The sequence below is a fragment of the Polyodon spathula genome, chromosome 16 (genome assembly GCF_017654505.1).
Source record: "Polyodon spathula isolate WHYD16114869_AA chromosome 16, ASM1765450v1, whole genome shotgun sequence".
NCBI lineage: Eukaryota > Metazoa > Chordata > Actinopteri > Acipenseriformes > Polyodontidae > Polyodon > Polyodon spathula.
This window is the reverse complement of record NC_054549.1, coordinates 7,891,873-7,908,447: the sequence shown is the minus strand read 5'-3', so window position 1 is coordinate 7,908,447 and position 16,575 is coordinate 7,891,873. Positions and strand designations below refer to the sequence as shown.

Here is a 16,575-nt window from a genome sequence, read left to right as displayed (position 1 = left end):
GGCGTGGAGAGAAAGTGAAACAAGCATTACTGGAACAGACTCAATGAAACCTGTAGGCGTTGAAAACAATCGGAGTGATCATAATTCTGTTTGCAAATGCAACACAAGACAGGGATCTAAATCTGGTCATTCCATAAAGGTCCTGAAGATCAAACCTCTCTCCGTGCATGGGAGTGTTCTTCTGTATGTAAAACACCAGGAAGATTCTGTCTTCTAGATTTAAAGAGCAGTCGCAGTATATCCAACTTCGTTTAGGTGAAGGAAACTCAAATATGCATGTCTGTATTGCCCTTGATGACGAATGATCTTTGACTTTAATGATCATTAATGGCAAGCATTGGCAAACGATACAAAGCAGTAAAAAGGCCTTTATTAAAAATGCTGCCAGCTGCATTCGTTTCTCTCAGTTTCCCAGCAGTTAGGTGCTGTTGTGCAAAACAACAGCAATCCCTAAAGAGTTAATGTGAGTGCATTACTCACCGCCTTCATCTCTCCCTCCCTGCCTCCATCCTCATCAAGCTTATATTTCCATTTAATCCCTCTCATAATAGGCTGCTATTCTGCAGATTGGATCTGTCTGCTTCACTAATAGGGCCCAGTGGTGTCAAACATTTCAGCAAATATGTGCCAGCCGGCACAGAAACCCTTCTGGACAAGAAAGTATTTTTATTTTATTTTTATTTTTTTTTAGTTTTCTGTGCCCTCCTTGCTAAACCCAAATCCTCTCTTTTTAGATTCATTTAGGTGTTCTGATAATCTGATTTATTGAGGTTGGGGCTGTCTTTATATAAGTGATGTACTGTGGTATCTCAGTGCATTGTAAAAGATTGGGAGACTTTATATGCATGGGGAAAAACCCAGCCTGCAAAAGTACTGCACAGGGGCGTGTGTGAATTTGCATTTCCAACAACTAGAGTAAGTGGCTTTGCATTTCTCGCTTTGTACTAACAACCTCACACTTCCATACACTGTTTGTGTTGTTAACTCAGCTAACTTAGTGACACTGCAACTGTCACCTAGAGTTAGCGAAGACTTTCAAGTGAGGGTTTTTAAAGCACGGGACTGAAGTTTCATATGTCAAGATGTCAAACCACTGTTATTACAATCATAGCTAGCAAAAACTCCAAAAGAACTGTTTAAAAAAGACTGAATTACCAAGTAAATACCAGTACTTTCATTGCCAAAATGTCAAACACTGGAGCTCAATAATTGTCAATAAGGCTCAGAAAGTCAGTGGCAGTAGATATTTCTAGGTCTTTTTTAAAAAAAAAATGTATATACCTCCCGGCCATGTCTCTTGTAAAATGTTATCCAAGAAATGTAAACTTTTTTTGGTCTGGCTTTAATGATGCTCCTCCCTTCTCCTTCTCTCCAACACACCCTCTCTCTCAGCTCCCTGCTGCCTGCTAGTCAGAACTGAATGACTACATGGACAGCAGAAATGTTACTCACAACCAAGGCAATTACCGACTTGCAGACTCTACAACAAACACAGCGTGGGCCAGATGTGGAGCTTTATGAGATCCAGACCTGGGCTGTTTTTTAATTATTTAGATCCTGTTAAAAAACGATCAAAATTGTGAATGGGCATGTCAAGGAAAACAAACTAGAGGGTATGGTGTTTTTCCTCAATAAAAGTTTATTACTCCTCAAAGATTTGACATTCATATATTAAAAAAAAATACATAAAGTAGGTCTAATCTGTAATAGCACACCTGTGCAATATGCTTCCTTTGTAATCATCAAGAGAGGAAACATGTAATAAATTCAAGAGTGGCCTTCACACAGCTCTGTTTTTTTTAAGAAAATAGGAAGCATGTATATACAGCCATAGCATGCCGTAACCTTTTCTGCGACAGCTCACCTGACAAAATGTTTTAAACAGTTAGATATGGGTGTTGGAACAGATGTGTGTGTGTCTGCTGTTTTTAGAATCAATAGAATAACATTGCAAATTGCTCCGGTGTTTTGTCATGCTTTTCGCTTTGTGTATTTTTTTGCACGCAAAGTTGCAGTTGAAATGGTCTCTTCTCAAGGTGTGAACACAGACAGCCTACCGGAGTCCTGATTTAAACAGAACGCTTTCTCACACGCAGGGCTCGGGATAGGGCTGCTACCCACAACAGGGTCTTTTACATTGATTGAAACAGTGGCAGATCTTCACACCACCGCCAAGCAAAAACAAAAAAAAAAAAATACTCTTTGAAGTTGTTAACAAACGAAATGCTTCCACTGTTAGAGGTGTTAGTGTGCTTTTTGAATGATGTCAGTTTAGATAAATGGAATGTAATATACCCTAGAATGCTTGTAAAAGACTCTGTTTTTTTTTATAACTGTGCTATTACGGGGAACGCATGTTAACCTGCAAACTTTACCATGATAAACTTGCACCAAGAGTGAGAAAAGACCCTTTGATTTGGAAGACATGATATTTGAGCAGATCGCTTGTTGCGTCTCCCTGGCTCTGCACAGAACTCATCCACATGCCACTTCACCCGGTAGCTCTCAGTTTAATGATAGTACTGGTAGGGGCCGAGATTATACGAGAGGCCTGGCCGCTCCTCTTCTGGCCTCTCTCTCCACACTGTCCTCACTCCAGCAGAGTCTGCTGAAGTTAATAAAATATGATTAATGGGGCTTTTCTTGCAGTAATCTTTGTAACAAACAAAAGCTGTCAGGCGGAATTGCTTGGAAATGAGCGTTATTGACTACTCCCCTATCTCTCTCTCGATCTCTCTCTCACTCGCTGGTCTATGTCTCTGTAGGTCCCCATCCATCAGACCAGAGACTGGGGCTCTGGGTCAACCATCCGTCATGCTGTTTATTGGACAGAGCAAGGAGTTTGGGTGCCGGAAATAGCAGAGAGAGTGTCTCCTTATAGGAGAGCCGAGAAACGAGCCATCTAATTAGCAGCAAATGGAACATTATTTTCTGTTTTAACTTTTAAGAAACTTTAAGGTCTAACAGACCAACTGGAAGATTGAATGTCTGTGGTTTATCTTGGTGCAAGCGGCTGGCAATTGCTATAATAATAATAATAATAATAATAATAAATAATAATAAATAATAATAATAATGATTTCCACCACCATTACTGCAGGAATTGAATAGAAAACCATGCATTATAAATATATACCAATATATATGTATGCTGCCTATAAGGAACATTAAAATCTGTAAGAACATATGCCAAGCAGCCATGTTTATGGTATGTTTTGTTAAAAATGTAACAATAAAAAATGTAGGAGAGACAGGTACAGCATTAAATACAAGAATACAGAATCGCCTCTCAAACACGAGAAATACAAAAGTAAATGAACCAATAGTTATATATGTTTTGTTTTTAAAGGACCACATCATCGATGCTGTCCATCCCTCTGAAATGAATCCAGCTAATAAGCTCACTATTGACAGCAGTGGAGGAACATTCCTGTCTGTGATTCACCATGCTTTCCTGCCAAATACAACTCCTGGTCTGTTCCAACCACATCCATTAAACCGAAGCACCTAATTAATTTAATTATACCATTAATGGAGCAAAATTCCAGGATCAGAGTTGCCTACCCCAAATCCATGGCTAAACATTTCCCCCAAAAATACTTATGTAACCCCCTTCAGGCACACAAGAAACTGAGCGCTTGTTCATTCTTCTAAAAGACATTTGAGAGAGACTCAAAAGAAAACAGACAGTGTGGATGTAGCGCATCCAGCCTGTCAGTACATTGTAAACCTTGTTTTGTGCACCTGATTGCAAAAAAAGTTAGCAGAATGTATTTATTTTTGGGACGCAGATGTCCCATGTACCTCTGTAAAAGGTTAAGATTGAAAGCACAACTCAATACTTTGAAGCTATAGTGCGTTTTTTGGAAGAATAAGAACGCTGCTGTAATGGTGTTTGTTTAAAGTTGCCAAGTATTAAAGCAGGACTACAGGCATCTACAGCGTTCTGCACAAGCTGTATCATTGAAATCGTCCAACCTTTTGCCTGCCTTCACAGCACCAAAGACCGTTTTCAAGCATGACTGCCCTCTAGCTGTCAGACTTTGCTCGTCACTTTTACTCGTTTTTTTTTTTTAAAACAGCCTCTGTAGCAACTGAACCACACCGTTAGCTTTTGTTTCTTACTCTGGGGGAATCCCACAGAAAGCAGGAATAAACACATCACATGCGTTTAAAGAGAGGGATAAGCTGACCGGCTTTTTTTTTTTTGCTTCCCCAGGATATGAATATACAAACGAGAGAGCGAGGCCGTTCCATTAGCCACCAGACAGCTATTGTATTCTGCTTCTTTCTCTTCATGTGTTTGCATGCTCTTCCTGTTTTTGTTCACGAAAGTCTTTACAAGGAAATCTTCTGACCGTCCTTTTTTTTTTGTTTGTTTTGTTATTTGAAAGGAGCCAAGTTTAAGAAGCGCACTGCCGATTTTCGGAACGCAAACAAGATGCTTATTTCACTTTGGCACTTGTTGCTCAGGACCCTTTTTTTAAAAAAAAGTTTGTCAGCGAGTTTATCCCACCCCCACCCTTAACAAACCAGCACAAACACACATCGCCTTTCACTCTTTCTCATAAACAGTTTTTCATGTTGGTTACTTCCTGCACCAGTTCTAACCCCCCCCCTATTGAAATGTTCACACTTTAGGTGGGTGATCGCGCTGCTTCTCAAACTGGAAAAACATGGGCCGTTTTCTTATTAAAAGCTGCAAGGTTTGGGTCACATTTGTGGTTTCACTCAACCTTTTGACCCCCGCCTTTTCAAACCTCTGCGTCGATCAAATCTTGAGTGAAATTTCCACTTTGCGGTTTCATTTGTATAACCAGTTCACAGCTGTGTTTAATAGGATACACTGGCATGCTGCAGCAGAGTGGTGCAGCATATTCTTTTTTAAAAAGGCAAACCATAGTAAACTCCTTATAAATGCACAGCACAAGCAAGAGAAAAGCTTGGAAAAACAGCCAAACACTAACCAAATTTATTGCAGTCAACCTTTTATAAGGCTTCTCCTTATTTGACAACATAATCATTTTTATTTTAAAAAAGTATTTGTTTTGTAATTTTGTAAGCTTATAAATCCAGTTTAATACTTCTCTCACCAAGCTTTTTGACACATATTTATAATGCCATACGTAAGGTCACATAAATTGTGCAACATACTTAAAAAATAAGATGTACCCTGTTTTTATCATGCTTTACAGTACTTCACTGTAATTTTACTTTTCTTGCCATGCTGTTACATGCCTTAATGCAGGGTTTCCTATATTCCAATGAATCTTGTTTGTAAGCAAAGTTAATCACAAATGCACACACACACACACACACACACACACACACACACACACACACACACACACACACACACACACACACACACACACACACACACACACACACACACACACCTGGCTTTGTCAAGATCACAAACACCTACCAGTTACTTTTGTTTTGATCTGTTTTAATATTTGGTTCCTGTCAGAGAAAAAGAATTCCTGCTTCCCAGACTGTAGCTGTCAACACAGCCCTTCCTCATCCTCTCTCTGTTTTCAGTAAAGAAGCCCCTCTTTTCTTCAGGTCTCTCCGGCGTGTTGCTGGATGACACAGACACCTGTCCGTTAGGAGTCAGTCTCTGCTGCCTGTTAGCCGTTGAGTTGGAGAGGGAGCCCTGTCAGCCCTCTCACCAGCGCATGTATCGCTTCGAGCACAGTGGCAAAACGCGCCCAGCATACAGCTGGAGTCAGGCTTCAGAAAACCCTTTTATAAAATTTGTAAAAGCTTGAGTCATGTTGTGGTTGTTTTACACCTATTTTAATCGATGTAGAAGTAAGGTAAAGATACTCCCACTCTTATCCTAAAACCTGTATTTAGTATTTCAGTGTGTGTGTGTGTGTGTGTGTGTGTATATATATATATATATATATATATATATATATATATATATATATATATATATATATATATATATATATATAGCGCTTATCCAATTTACAGTGGTTGAGAATGACATGTTTCCAATGCTAGCAATAGAGGAGCAAAAGCATTTTGACACAAAGGGTTGATCTGTGGCCAAGAAAGGAGTCAAAGAGGCTGATGTAAGGAAGGCAGCCTTAAAGTACTGAGCAAAAGAAGCCGCCTATAAGGGAAGCAAAACATACTGTGCAAAGATCCTGTACAAGCTGTGCCAAGGGACCCAGTGCTCAAACCCATGGAGTCCATACCAGAGCTTAACAAGTACTTCTAAACTTTCCCTCTGCATTTTCTTCTGATAAACATTAAACGGTGGATGTGCATTTCCATTTTACAGGTTGATCATTAAATAGCTTGGTATCCCTTTCTACAATATCATCCCGTCTTTTAAATGCACGTAAAAGATCGCAGTCTGTCTTTTTAATACCAATGCAGGAAGAGGCTTCACAAAAGCACCTGAAGGGCACTATTTGCAGAGTTAACAGTTACATCTAGACTTACCTTTTGTGGTTAACAAAAGTAGGGTAAGTAATTTATCATAGAAAATCTAAATAAGTTACAAAAACTCTTCAATAAATGACAAAGTAGCCTGTCCTCAAATGAGGACAATGGCACTTAATGGGTTAATAGAAGGTAGCGTGTGTGTGTGTGTGCGTGTGTGCATGTGTGTAAATACATACGTGGTGGTCGTGATTGAGCGTGCCACCCTCTCCTCTCCTATCCCCAATGGAAAGTGAATGGAGAATAGTGAGCAGTGTTCTCGGAATGGACTTGGTCAGCAGAAGTCACGATTCCTTTAAAGAGCAGCTTCAGACAACAGAACATTGATCCTTGAAAAGCCTTCTTCTGCGTGGAGGCTGGGGGCTGTGTTTACATTCACCTCTCATGATAGTTGCCAGCTCTGAGTGACTGAACAAGGCCGGTCTGACTGGAGGGCTCCTGACTCGCCTCTGTTATCAATCTTTCTGGATATGTGGAGAAGTCGGATTTCGTTTAAATCAGCTCACTTTGAATTTCCTTTTTCTTTCACAAAACCTAATTTATTTTTGAAGATTTTTTTTTACTTGTGTTGTTATTATTTTTCCAACATACTGGAAGCTGCGTCTCTCGTCTTCGGTTTGTTTTGACATTTCCAAATCTGAAATAAAAATATATCTATCGCCCTAACGTCAAAGAGCATTAGGAGCAATGTTCCAGTCTTCGGTTCTGATTTTCTGAATGTGCGGCTTGACAGCGCTAAATCAGAGTTTAAATAGCTTTTTCTGGTCAGGCTTATTACCTAAAAGTTAAGAATCACATGTACTTAAAGATCTGTGGATTCAGATTTGACGTGCTTTTTAGGAAATTCACCATTAAGAAAAAAACTATAAAAAATTGCCCAGTAAGAAAAATAAATACTGGAAGTACTGTAGGAGATTTTTTTTTTACTGTAGGATGCCTTTTAACATTACAATCACCCTTTCAGTAAAGGACTGATCAAACATACATTAAGCTTGGGCTACTTTTTTTAACTACATAGGGCCTTAGAAAACACACAATTAGTACTGTAGTCTTGAGATTTGTTGTTTGTAGTACATCTGTGCCCTTTTGAATCACAAATGATGGTCTTGCCTGGTGCGAAAGGCCTGTTCTGGTAAACACATTCACATGCATGCACACATACGCTTTCCATAGGTTTGATTCTTTCCATCCCACACATTCCTCTTCAGATGGGCACTGTAACACCTGGAAGCTCATTAACTGTCAGGAGAACGCAGCATTTACGAGCACACGAGGCCTGTGTGCAGGCAGAGAGAGAGAGAGAGAGAGAGAGAGAGAGAGAGAGAGAGAGAGAGAGAGAGAGAGAGAGAAGGAGGGGGGGGCACGTTTGCAAAGGAGTCAGGTCCAAGTTTGGGCCGGGGAATCGGTTCTTTTTCACCCGCGGTTTTCCACGTAGGTGTCCTTTCTGACACAAGCAAAGTCAGGAAAATAAAAACAAGAAAAGAGCATCTTTTTTCTGTGGCGTTGATTTTTCAAAGCCGTAAATCATTATGCTACTGGAAGGAGAGTTACTGCAGGTCCCCAGTCAGCCTGCGGCTCATTAAGGGAGAAGCAGGCCTGGGCTGCTTTGTAATTGTGCTTGGGCGTTATGGAAGGGGCTGCACTGCATGCTCAAGTCAAGCTGTTTCCCATCAGAAGACACTATGCCGTGGAGCAACAGTTTACTCTGTATCGCCAGTGGGCAACGGTTCTCTATTTCACCTCTAGAAACGTGTTTGTTTCCAATTGCTTTGTGGTCATACTGCAATTCAGTTTATACTGTATCTACCCTATTCTGTGGTGAACAAAATGATAGTTGTCACCCAGCAAAAGACACTTGTAGTGGCAACAGGGCCAGGTTTAGCAAATAAGCTTTAGGCTTGTGCAAAATAAGTGTCTCCTAAAATATATAACTTATAAAATCTGCAGCCCTTAACTGAAGTTAACCTTCTTCATGCATTTCTTACCAATAGCAAATCTTTGTGGGTTATGTTTGGCTGTAAAACAGTCATTTTAAAAAGCTGTTGCTTATTGTAAAGGCTGTAGGATCAGTGGTGCAAGAGGCGGGTGCTGTCAGGACAGAATTCACAAGCTTTTGCACCAGTTCTCAACTTAAACAGATGTTTTACTTCAGGACAAAAGAAAAGTATGCAAAACATCCTATATATATATATATATATATATATATATATGTGTGTGTGTGTGTGTGTGTGTGTGTGTGTGTGTGTGTGTGTGTGTGTGTTTATTGCTTTCCTATAGATGTATATCCCATTGTAGCTCTCTTCTTCATTCCTATAATAAACGGTGAAAGGCAACACACACACACACAGATTTGTACAAAACTGACTCCCTGTCATTATATTTAATTAGAAAAATGTGTACCCATGGGTTTCTATTGTCCCAGCTTGAGATCAGCCTGGGCCAGATGGGATATTAGGATCACTAAAGCCAGTGCTGTGAGTTTTCATCTTTCATTACAGTTGAAATAAGTCTCGGAACGTTTTATTTCTGCTCTGTGGCAGGTTTCAGTTTGTAAATTGAACCAGGCTTCATATTACTGCTTTTAATTTCATTATGTTTTTTTTTTTTTGTTTTTTTTTTTTGACTCCTGTATATACATACTCTGAGAATTATATATATATCTATTATAATAATAGCTAGATATAATAATTATATATAATAGTATATTGGTGCTCAAATTAATTTGCCCCTTTTGTTATTTCAATATCTGATTTAAAAATCAGAAAATGTTAAGGGAAGAGCTTTACACTGCGAAGTTTAGTTCATGTGCTGTAAACACTGCGAATGTACCAAATTCATGGATTATCAAATTGTGAAACAATGATGAATCACACTCGAGCACTTACAAAATCTAACACTGTGTCACATCACTGACGACCAAGTGTGTGTGTGCATGTGCATGCGTGTGCGTGTGTGTGTGTGTGTTTGTGGGTTACACAGTCATTCTGATGTGAGGAATCCTGGACTGTTTTATAGTTGAGAGATGCTGTGAATAAAGGTAGTAGCAATGCTAGATTTGAAGGTGCTGCTCATTAGACTGACTGTGATATGCAAACACTAGCTTTTCAAGACCTCAGAAGCCTTTTCTTCTGGTGTAAATGATAGTGGTTTACTTTAGAGCCCTGTCTGTATTTCACAGCTAATCTAATACACAGGGTCGACTCAGTCTGCTACAGTATTCTAAAAGCCTGGAATCATACTTCAAGTGAGGCATGCCATCTGTCACATATTTTAGTCTTTTCTAGCTTAGAAAATATGTATCTGTGATATTAATACACTAGCTGAACTGTGGAAAGTGCATCATTGAAAAACAAAGACTTGTGGTTTTCTGCAGTGTTAAAATCAGACAAACCAAAGCTTTATTGACTCAGGTGTCATATGTCAACCTCTTTTAGATTATGACTAGCAGTGTTGTTACACTGTGGCCAGTGTTGCACTGATGAATAGGTCTGCCCTCCTCTATATTTGCTAAGTAGGCGCGTACACACGGGAGTGGATGGGGCATTTTATTATGATTTTATTTTCCTATCACTATGTGCTTCATTTTCGAGGTGTGAAAATGAAAGTCTATGTGTGGGCGCTGTGCAAAAAAAGATATATATATTGCTGTTGGTTTTTTCTTTATCTATTTAAAAACATGTTTCGTTACTGATTATAGTTTTGTGAAGTACCACCCCCCATAAACTTCAATAAAGTGTGATCTTTTTGAAATTGTGTTACAACATGTCTTTCAAGTCCGAAGGTGTGATGAAGACAATTCGATGCTTATACACGATACTTATTCTCAATGCAATTGGATTTGGGTTAACGACAACTTAAAGAGCGGTTTTAAGGAATTATCTGTTATGACAGTGATTGATTAATTAAATGAAATGTGAGGTTCCTTATACATTTTTCAATTGTTTTAGAGAATTATTGTGGTAACTCTTTACATTAAGTGTCTGTAATTACTGTGTATTTGCATAGTAGTTACTTAGTGAATACATGTGCACTTACACATCATTATGCTTAGTTACAATTTACTTTATGTGTAAATCGTTTTGTACGATATAACCCTAACTCTAGCCATAACCCCAACACTAACCCTTTTCTGATACAAATGTGTACTTGCATATACTGTGCAAAAAACATTTACACATGAAATACATTGTAACTATCCATAATAACATTGCAACTATGTGTAAGCACACATGTATTTACTATGTAACCACTAAATACGCAGTAATTAGACACTTCATGTAAAGTGTTACCATTATTGGTTAAGTCTCTTTTTTTTTGTAAGAACTGTTTAGCCAAAAAAAAAAAAAAATAGTCCCTAAAACAGTCCTTCAGATATTGTGTATAGTCCACCAGGGTTATATCCCACTGCACCTCAACAAACAAAATACAGCTTTATTTTAAATGAGAGCTCGACCTATCTATTTGTAACTTGAAAACTTCAACAATATGTGATGGACACTGTCGAGTTCCACCATAGGCTTCTAACATTGCTGCCAGCAGACCCAGGGGTGCAGCAACACGATTCTGTAGTTAATAAACTAATATAGCGACACACACCTTTTTTTTTTTTTTTGTGCTTTTGAAGATAAACATATGCAGTAGAGCTTTCTGCGAAGAGTTTTTCAAAAATTGTACATTTTAAATAGTTTGTCAAACCATTTTATTAATTCCCAATAGCAATTTGTAAACATTTTAAAGACGAGTGTGTGTGCGGTGATTCTATTGAAGGGTACAGCAGGTATCTACTCTTACAAGGCAAATTCCTTCCTTTTTAAATACAAACTCGGATTTCGGATAAACGGGACAAGAAGCAGCAGTGTGAAAAAGGGAAACTTGACAGAGTGAACGACCTCAAACTGGAACAGAAGAACGAAAGCCCAGCCTCTGTCCTCTAATTATCCCTTCAGAAGTTTCTTTGTATTCTCTGAACGAGCCACTTAAAAATGAAGCTGCCTTATTGGAAGCCGTGCCCCTCCTCCCTTAAGTCTACACAGCAGCCCCCTCTTCATCATGCTTCTTTTCATCACTCAGCACGGTGTAATTCAACCCCCCCTTTCCTTAACCCCATTGTAGGTTTAGTCTGACAAAGGGTGATATAATGTAGGCTACAATTATTTATTTTTTTTTACCAAAAAACAGCAGAGATTGGCGCTTCTCCCAGCCTAGTAAATGTTCCTGAGGGATGCCGGACTCTCTTGTAATCGAACGAGATTACACACCCTTTACTGCATTTAAAACACCACACAGTCCAGCCTGCCCCTAGATCACATCTGGCACAAAGCTGCCACTCTCAACGAGTGCCTACCAAGGGATGTCAAACAAAAAAAAAACTACAGTATATTAGTGGAATGCTTGAAGAATTTGAATGCTGGTCTGAGAAAAAGTTGCAGTTTAGAGTAACCTTGGCATGAATCAAAATGCATATTACAAGAAATCACTCAAGCACCTGTGTACTCTAACTCAACTATTATAGAAGCAGTCGAAGAACAATGATCTTGCACTGTATGCGGATCAGGACTCTTAACATGCATCTACATGCAGTAGCAGTGGGAGACAGAGCCTTTGTCGTGTATATCTGGGCAGTGCAAGGAAAGGGAACACGCTGCACAGTACCTTGCATTTAATATCTTATTAGAAGAAAAGGTTTTCCACTGGACTATTTGTCTGTTCAAAGGTTTAATATGAAAGCTGGAGGAGTGGTTGTCTGCTTGTTTTTACAGGGCTGTGCACATTCATTAGAATACCATGTTGTTTGTGTAGCTTTGATTTGTGCCTTTGAAATCAAACCTCTGCAACTGGAAATCTTGGAAAATTGTCAGAATAGACAAATTAGTGATTGTCTCATTTAAATGACTTTAATAGGCCACACGTGCAATTCATTTAAAATAAGAAAAGAAAAGCAACACACTGCCACAAATGGGAAAATGCATGAGACTTTTTAGAAATTGTTTTAAGATACCTAATTATAGCACAAAGCGGTCTAACATTTTCACAGTGTCTATTGTTTCTATATGACTGAATACCGACTGGTTTTCATGCAGGTAGTTATATAAAGGATATACATACCAAGCCTTGAGGTGTTCTGATATATTTGCACACTACTGTACTGTAGTTCATACATAATTAAATTTGAAAAGCTGGCACAGACTTACTCACCTGTCCTGTCTCTTTCCCTCCACAGATTGCAGGTGACTTGGGAAACATGAAATTCTGCGTTGATGCCAACCAGGCTGGCACAGGGAGCTGGCTGAAATATGTGAGGGTCGCTCGCACCTTTGAGGAACAAAATCTAACACTGTGTCACATCGCTGACGACCAGGTGTGTGTTACAGAATGTATTCAATCACTGTGCTGTGTATAAGGTTGGACGACAGTTATTTCGATGTGAGGAATCCTGGGCTGCTCTATAGTTAAGAGATGCTGTGAATAAAGGTAGCGATGATAGATTTAAAGGTGCTGCTCATTAGACTGACTGTGATATGCAAACACTAGCTTTTCAAGACCTCAAAAGCCTCCTCTTCTGGTGTAACTAATCATTTAAATGAGTGGTTTACTTCAGAACCGTGTTTGTATTTCAGTTAATCTAATACACAGCGTCGACTCAGTCTGTTACAGTATTCTAAAGTGCAGTCTGGAATCATACAGAATTTCAAATACATCATTTATTGAATTCTGTATATCGGCATGCCCCCCCACTCTGCATTGCACATTTAAGAGTGCATTAAGCAGCATTCAAATCCAGTAAGATATTTACTAAGTGGAAACCAACATCTCTAACAGTCTGTGAGAGTCTCTCTAGACCCTCTTTAGATAAACTGAATAAACCCCATTGGATTTTCTTTCTGCTTTAATGAGATGCAAAGACAGTGTCAATAGACAATTCATTTCTGCAGCGATATATACATAATGCTAGTGCCAGGTGCAACAACTTGTATACTAATTACCTTCGTACTGACCCTTGTGTATCTGTGTAAAGATACTAGCAGTAGATGGTGCCTTGCCTCTTGTTCTGTATAGTAGAGACAGAGGCACCAGAGTGGTCCACACTATCCTTCACTGCTGGCAGTACAGCCCGAGGACAGCTAAGAGCATGTTTTTGATCTTTCCAGCATTTAAAGCACACGCGTTTGATGGTACAAGAGAGCAGTGTGTGGGTTGTTTTTTTTTTTTGTATTGTTTGGAGCTGGACAGTGGGGGATTATATGGGGACCCTGACATTGATGGATGATGTATCTGACTTTTTAAAGCCCTTCTTCAGAAGACTTGCAGTCAAGACAAAAGCATTTCAATAAAAGCAAGCCAAACCAAACTACCCATGCATCTGAGCAAAGCTGTAGCTTCACACACAACATCACGGTCTTGCAGTTGATCAGGAAAATCAGATAGTTCAGCATGTTCTATTTGTATTCTGTAAGCAGCTCATTTCACACTTAATACAAGCAAAAACAAGAACAAGAGTCTGACAGTAAAGCAGTGCAGGTGCCGCACGTTTCAAGTGCATTAACTGTGCAAGGAAGCATGTAAATCATTCCATCAAGGGGTCTACAACCCTGAGAACGCCATCACAATACATTCGAAATGATGTTTACTTTTCATTGTGTCAATTTCATAATGTAGTCGAGGGAGATACTGCATTGACTAGCATCAATGTAAAAGAACATAAAAGAGGCATAATATAGTCATGCGTTTTTTGGAAAGGTTATACGTGATACCGCCTCATTCATGTATAGAATAATAAACACACATGCAATACAACATATGGCACAAACAAAATCAAAGCAACAATTCCTAGCATGGTTTACTTATTGACATGTAGCCAACTGCCCTAATATCTTTTCACAAATCGCCTTTTCTTAAGGTTTCCGTAACATGATATAATGAAGTATACAACTGTAACCAGAAATTAACAAGTATAGAAATTATTAATATATATTTAACTAAAACACAAAGTGTGTGTGTGTGTGTGTGTGTCTCTCTCTCTCTCTCTCTCTCTCTCTCTCTCTCTCTCTCTCTCTCTCTCTCTCTCTCTCTCTCTCTCTATATCTCTCTCCTCTCTCTCTCCTCTCTTCATCCATCTCCTCAATCTCAGATCAACTGGTTGTCTCTCTCTCTATATCTATATATATAAGATATATAATAATATATATATGAACATTCTAGAATGTTTGTGAGTTTTTTCATTCTACTGAAGAGTTTAGAATGTGAGTTGACAAACTTGATTTTGTTTGTTTTTCGTTTTATTTTGTGTTGTTTTGTTTTGTTTTTGTTTGTTTGTTTGTTTGTTTGTTTACAATATGGTCACTAAATGCATGTCATGTGTATTTAAATTCGTTTTAAAGTGACGTACCTGCACTTTTGAACGCAGACTAGAAACCTAGTAAAACAGGTGTACACGCATAGTTTACAAGCCAATATCAGACGCAAAGTTTGGTAGAGCCAGTGCGTTCATCGTTATTAACCTTTTAGATAATGTCGTGTTTTTTTTTTTTTTTTTTTTTTTTTTTTTTTTTTTTTTTTTTTTTATGTTTATAATGTATAAAAAAATTGATAACGCCAGATTTCGCCGGTGTTAACAATCAGATGAATCTGTGTTGCAGTGGTCACTCGTTATACTGGATATGGGAGGGGTTTCTCGGGCACAGATCAGTCAGTCCCCTCTTTCAGATAAGAAGGGAGGGGAGGAGCGGCTCTGGTTACGCGGTGCTTGAAGAAGCAATATTATATCACTAATAAGAATACCTCAAATCACCCAAAGCACCAGGCAGACCTAGAGTTCAGAGATACCGCGAACAGGGACACTCGCCTGTCCTGCGTGGCTGTGAGACAACCGGGCGAGGTCTGACGGAGCAGAGGCGTAGTAAAGTCATAATATGGGTTGTGTTGTGACCGCCACCGACACAGAACTACTGCTATTGCACCTGGAGTCTTTGAGAACAACGGCGCAACTTTTACAACTCCACCGACTCGGGGAAAACGAAAAGGTCAGCGAAAAAAAAAAAAAAAAAAAAAAAAAAAAAAAAGGAAATTAAAGAAAAAATTATTATTATTATTATTATTATTATTATTATTATTATTATTATTATTATTATTATTATTTCTTCAATTTCTCAAGCAATAACAAATACCGTTGGTGTTTTTTTTTTTATTTGTATTTTTGTAGTGGTTTATTTATTTATCTGTTTGCCAAAGTATTTTGTGTTCATAATAAAATGTGCACCGCAAGTTTGATAGATAGATAGATAGACAGACAGACAGACACACACTGTACATTAACCCGGGTGGTGTATGGTTTCATGTGTGTTGCTCGAATATACCTGATGCGAAGTGCGAGTGAAGTTTGTTGAGATTATGCGCTCAAAAATAAGAGGCTATTCTGGAGAGCGGTGACTGAGAAGAAGTGCACTGGTCGCCTTTTAAACTTGACGACGGGCGCCCCCTAGTGTCTCAGCGTGGAAACGCCATTGCTATTATTTCTGTGTTTGAGTTTCTATAGGGAAACGTTTTTTTTTTTGTTTGTTTTTTTTTTCCCCTTATTATTTATTTATTTATTTAAAGAAAAACAGTTTCGGGTTGCTCTCTGCATATAACATACACATGCGGAGGAAAGGTGACAGTAATGCAAGACGTAATTGTAACGTTTATTTTCCTTACAAAATACATATCTGTGTGTCAAACCTTCAAATAATCTCGATTTGCTGCTAATTTTTACTGACATTAATCAAGTAATACTGTATTTTTAAAACATGTGAACTCATTGAATACAAAAGCGTTTTACTTGATTTAAATCGCAGTCTAACACGGATACAACCAAAAGATTAATTAGTAATTTGTTTATTTAAAACATCTGTAATAACATTAGGTCAACACACATATATATTTGTTAAACCTGTAAGCATACAATAATAAAAGAAACCGAATAAAATAAAGAAACGGTGTTTAATAGACATTATTTATCAGTGCGTTATCTTAATCAGCGTCCCATAAAACAAAGAACAAGGGAAAGCATATTTAAAAATGTGTTTTTATCTACTAAATAACTGAACTTTTGATACTTGGCATGTTTGTTAAACTGTG

At 38.4% G+C, this 16,575-nt stretch overlaps 1 protein-coding gene across 4 annotated transcripts in view; it reads left to right on the top strand.

Moving 5' to 3' along the window:
- LOC121328269 (histone-lysine N-methyltransferase PRDM16-like) overlaps window positions 1–16,575 on the top strand; it is a 183,685-nt gene that overhangs the window by 143,698 nt on the left and 23,412 nt on the right. For 3 of the 4 annotated variants that reach the window (XM_041272859.1, XM_041272858.1, XM_041272860.1), the window contains exon 4: window positions 12,683–12,820. In XM_041272859.1, coding sequence (XP_041128793.1) covers window positions 12,683–12,820 — 138 coding nt within the window. Of the gene's footprint in view, window positions 1–12,682; window positions 12,821–15,165; window positions 15,483–16,575 lie in introns of those variants that run through there. The other variant, XM_041272861.1, reaches the window with a different exon arrangement.